Genomic DNA, 4,478 nt, shown 5'->3' with positions numbered 1-4,478 from the left:
GTATATGGAGTAAGTTTACAAATAATTATTAATTTTTTAAAAAGGTAATAACTCTATTGAAATTGAACTGAAAAAAATTGTGTACAAAATCTGTAACTTCACTTGTGGTATTAGGAAGATGTACAAGTAACGACAATAATTGAAAATTCGCTAAGATCAAACAGTACTGTAAGTGAAATTCTAATACAAGTCAATCTCTAACACCATATACCTGCTAGTCTGCTACTATATTCTTGACATATAACGTTGATAAAAGATGTTGATCAGTCATGAAAAGCTCTTCATTTATCAATTTAAGAAACATCACTCATTTTCACGTCTGCGTGTACAACAACTTTTCACAAGCACCCTACCCCATATAAACTAGTTGGGGGTAGGGGATGGGGGTGTTTGCGCCTCTCTCTCATAAGAGAAGGAGAGCCACTTTTTTTTATAGTATATTTATGAGTAGGACTGAAATTCCAAGCTCTCCTAGTTCAGAAACCACACACAGATAAACACATGGAGGCTCATAAAACCCATATAATAGATATGGCATATAACAATGGCTTCCCTTCTGCAGAGTTGTAGTGGTTTTGCATTTGTAAAGGAAAATGCTTACCAATTCCGATAACCTCTAGCTTACACTAATATGTAGGCAAAGCAAATTCTTCTCAAGCAGGACAAAAGGCAGAGTTGCACATTCCACTTTGGCAGAGAGTATCCAGAATGAGACGTTGATAAATATCAAAGCTGAACTGAATATAATATTGATTTCAAGGTTGAAAATAATATGTTTTAGTCATCCAAAACTGGAGAAAGCAAAGGTTTGTTCGAGAACAAAGCTTCCAGATTCCCGCATACGAGTTCATATAAAGCTCTGAAAGAATCCTCGGTATAATAAGCAACATGTCGTGTCAACACAACGTTATCCAATGAAAGGAGCTCTTCAGGAACATTAGGTTCATTTTCGAAAACATCCAACCCAGCACCTGCAATCTCTCCCCGCTCTAAACATTGTACCAACTCCAGCTCATTGATTATGGCTCCTCGGGCAATATTAATGATTACTCCTCCTTTTCCGAGTGTCAGTAGAACCTCCTTATTGATCAAGTGGCGAGTTTGGTCTGTCAATGCACAACAAAGGACAAGGACATCACATCTGGTCGCTAGTTCACGAATGTCAGGATAGAAAGGGTAAGAAACAGGCTTTTTCTTCCTCGACATGTATGATATGATGCAGCCAAATGCTTCAAGCCTTTGTGCAACTTTTAGACCTATGCTTCCCAGCCCTACAATTCCGACTTTCCTGCTTCCCACCTACAATCATCAACCACCATCAAGAATACGCTTTCCGTAATGCAAAATCCAGAAAAAAAAAATTTGCTGGGCCTGAAATCTTAAGCATAATGAAAAGCGAATGAGATCAGTTGATGAAGGATTAAACCATGGGTCGCTGGCATATTGAAAGAAATGTGGTTCAAACTTAAAATCCAAGTCAAGGGGCATAAATAAACTCAGAATCCCACAATTACTGCCCAGCCACCCAAGCGCAGCATAAAAATCATTATTGACAGCCCCATTAAAATCAAGTATATTTTGATGCCTCTCTTTTGCTAACATTTGGATTTTGTCCAGACAATTACAGATTGAGTATCAGAGTCTACGCAAGAGCTCAGCTTTGTTCTCGTTGCAGCTTAGGTCCACCCATGAATGCATCCCATACCTAAGGCTTGACACCAAACTAGGGACAATTGATATATGTGAGCTTTCAATACCCACTACATAGAAGTCTATTCAGGATGAGGAAAGGTCTAAGCACCCCAAATCCTGAGCCTGAGATAATATTAGCAAGTTGAACTCTAACTGAATGACCTACTAATTATTGCAGACTTGTTATCAGCCTTGTAGCCCTCAAATGTGTACTCATTTTACTGAAGAACACGACATGACCAAAGGATAGTAAATTATGAAGCAGAAACCAACCTTAGCATAACAAACAATAAAAGAGGACAACTATAGTCTCAGAAATCATAATGACATTTTCTTTCTCTCTGATTTCTTAGGAAGAATTCTGCAGTTAGTTTTCTAATGAAAACAATTAAAATCAGAAAACCATCTTACACTGCACAGATGCATTTAAGCTACCTCCAATATGGGCTCCAAATTTTGGACTTTGAATCATTAAATAATTCAATTTGTTAATTTGATTACTTCCTCAAAAAAAAAATTGTTTATATGATTATTAATAACATTTTAAGGAAATGTTGATTGACTCATCTTATCTCGAAAGTCAAAACTTTTCCATGCACATTTTGCCGTGCAATAGTCCCTCGGTGTCTAAACTTTCCCCACTTCATATGCCGAGTTTCTGCTGTGATGCTAAATAATTCAGTTATGGAATGCATAGGCAAGGATTAAGTTATCATGAGGGGTGTCAATTGCTTCATTTAAATGTAGTGATTAGCCCCACACAATACCCATGCTTATATTTGCAACGAGTGTGTGTGTCCTTTTGAGCTAACTAAGCTATCATATAACAGAGTCCACAAATTATGGAGCTCACACACTACCTAAAATGGGCAAACAGGTGTGTGTCTATGCCCCTTGCTAAGTTGTCTTCACTTTTGCCTTTCATTGGACAAAGATTAGAAGCGGTAGTGTAAGCTTTATCAAAAGGAACTAGGAAGTATAAGAGAGGAAAACCCTTGAGCAGCCTAAATGAGAAAAAGCTTCTGAATAGACAGTAGGATTAGGGAGGGATAAGAGAAGCTAAGTACATTAGGCTAACTGATTTGAATCAAATATGAGAAGGTGTAGTGGCATAAAGAAAGAATAGTAGTCTTTATACCTTTAAAAGGAAAAAGTGTTTCCTCTGCATTAACACTTAACATAATTCACCTTTAGGAAATAAGATCTTCTTTCCTGCTTTGGGGAAGTGGATATGGAAAACCCAATACATTTTTAATGTACCTACTTGTTCTTTTCAGTGAATGTTGAATCTTAGTCGCTCAGCTATCTGAACTTTCACGTTGTTGGTGAGGATTCGATTCCCACCTTGTAATCCCCTTCCCATTTCCTCTTCCCTACCCCCAATTCTTTTTCCTCCTAATTAACAAAAAAGTCAATGAAAGAACTTGTTATAATGGATGATGTTCCAAAACCAGAAATTTAAACTGGTTCTTTTTATAAAAACAAAACAACAACATGTGCATCAACATGCAACAAATTCACTAGCTTTCTTATATTTTCCTAAGCTTCTGAGGTAAAAAGTATGTGTAGCATGCAACAAAGTCACTTGCTTTCTAATTTTATTCTAATTTAATAATGGGTCTTTGAAATTGGAATAGGAATGAAAATCCTATCTTGCTACCTAATATGAGATGTGGGTTGCCAAGGTAGCTACAGTTGTTGAATCACGTGGCTAATTCATTTGACAAATACTTACACAGAAGATTTCTGATTTAACATACATTAGACTTGTAAATTTAATCATGAGCTCAACATTTATCACAAAATAATAAGAGCCATACATTAAAAAGTCAGCTAGATGATTGATATTCTCAATTTCCATATATCAATCTATCAACTATGCCTTGCCTCAATGACTATGCAGTGCAGATGAGATTTCTTCCCGAACTCGTGGTGGGATTGAAGGTGGAGGGTCCAAGCAACCCTATCAATTCGACAGAAAAAGAAAAGTAGAGACAGTACCTTTGAGCTGAGGGGGAAGTCGCCCTGAAGAGGCCAAAGTCCCTTCTTAACAAACCGATCGGCAGCAGAAATCTTTCTAAGAATATCAATTAACAATCCAACAGCAAAATCAGCAACATCCTCAGAGAAAAGAGTCGCAGCGCTAGCGACGGAGATTCCGCGGCGGCAACACTCAAATAGATCTATATGGTCAACACCAGAGCTGGTGGTAACGATAAGTCGGAGTGACGGTAAGAGGCGGAGCAAGGAGGAAGAAATCTGGCTGCCGACACGTTTAGGAGAGCAAATCATGGCTTGTACGGATTGAGCATGGGTACAAATGAATTGCTCCAATGGGAGTGAAGATTCCCATGGTTTCAGGATTCGGAATTTTTGTGATAACTGTTGGTCGTAGAATTGGAAAATTATTGGCCGGCCGACGACTATTACCTCCGGCAACTCACATTTTGGTTCTGCCATTAATGAGTTTGAGAGCAACTCACTTTTGGACCCTTTATTTACAAAGGAGGAAGACAGGATAAGTTTAACACAATACCCCCCATCCAAGAGTATATAAATACTTTTCTCTGTAAAATTAAATACATGTTATAAAATAAATTAATTTATCAAATTAAAGAGAATAGATAGTAAGAGAAATAGAGAAAGGAGAAAATTCAGAGAATTGAGTGCATTTTTTTTTTATTTTACACTGCTTTATTTATAGATAAAGTTAATAATGGGGGGCAACGATGAGTGGAATGGAGGACAAGAGGAAAGTAAACGGGGGAAAAGGTATGGACATCCAC

At 37.5% G+C, this 4,478-nt stretch overlaps 1 protein-coding gene across 1 annotated transcript; it reads right to left on the bottom strand.

Moving 5' to 3' along the window:
- Positions 1-726: 726 nt before the first annotated feature.
- On the bottom strand, positions 727-4,227 carry LOC129886612 (glyoxylate/hydroxypyruvate reductase HPR3-like). Its single transcript, XM_055961374.1, has 2 exons — positions 3,694-4,227; positions 727-1,299 (listed from the first exon to the last, which is right to left on the bottom strand). Exons 1-2 carry the CDS (start codon positions 4,150-4,152, stop codon positions 778-780), a joined length of 981 nt encoding a protein of 326 aa, XP_055817349.1. The 5' UTR covers positions 4,153-4,227; the 3' UTR covers positions 727-777.
- Between the last annotated feature and the right edge of the window lie 251 nt (positions 4,228-4,478).

The sequence above is a fragment of the Solanum dulcamara genome, chromosome 4 (assembly GCF_947179165.1).
Source record: "Solanum dulcamara chromosome 4, daSolDulc1.2, whole genome shotgun sequence".
Taxonomy (NCBI): Eukaryota; Viridiplantae; Streptophyta; class Magnoliopsida; order Solanales; family Solanaceae; genus Solanum; species Solanum dulcamara.
This window is presented reverse-complemented; position numbering and strand designations above follow the sequence as displayed.

Excerpts from the sequence above, each read along its gene's own strand:
- LOC129886612 (XM_055961374.1), bottom strand. The coding sequence starts at position 4,152 with ATGGCAGAACCAAAATGTGAGTTGCCGGAGGTAATAGTCGTCGGCCGG. Across the intron at positions 1,300-3,693 it reads ACTTCCCCCTCAGCTCAAAG|GTGGGAAGCAGGAAAGTCGG; the intron begins GTACTGTCTCTA and ends TGATGATTGTAG.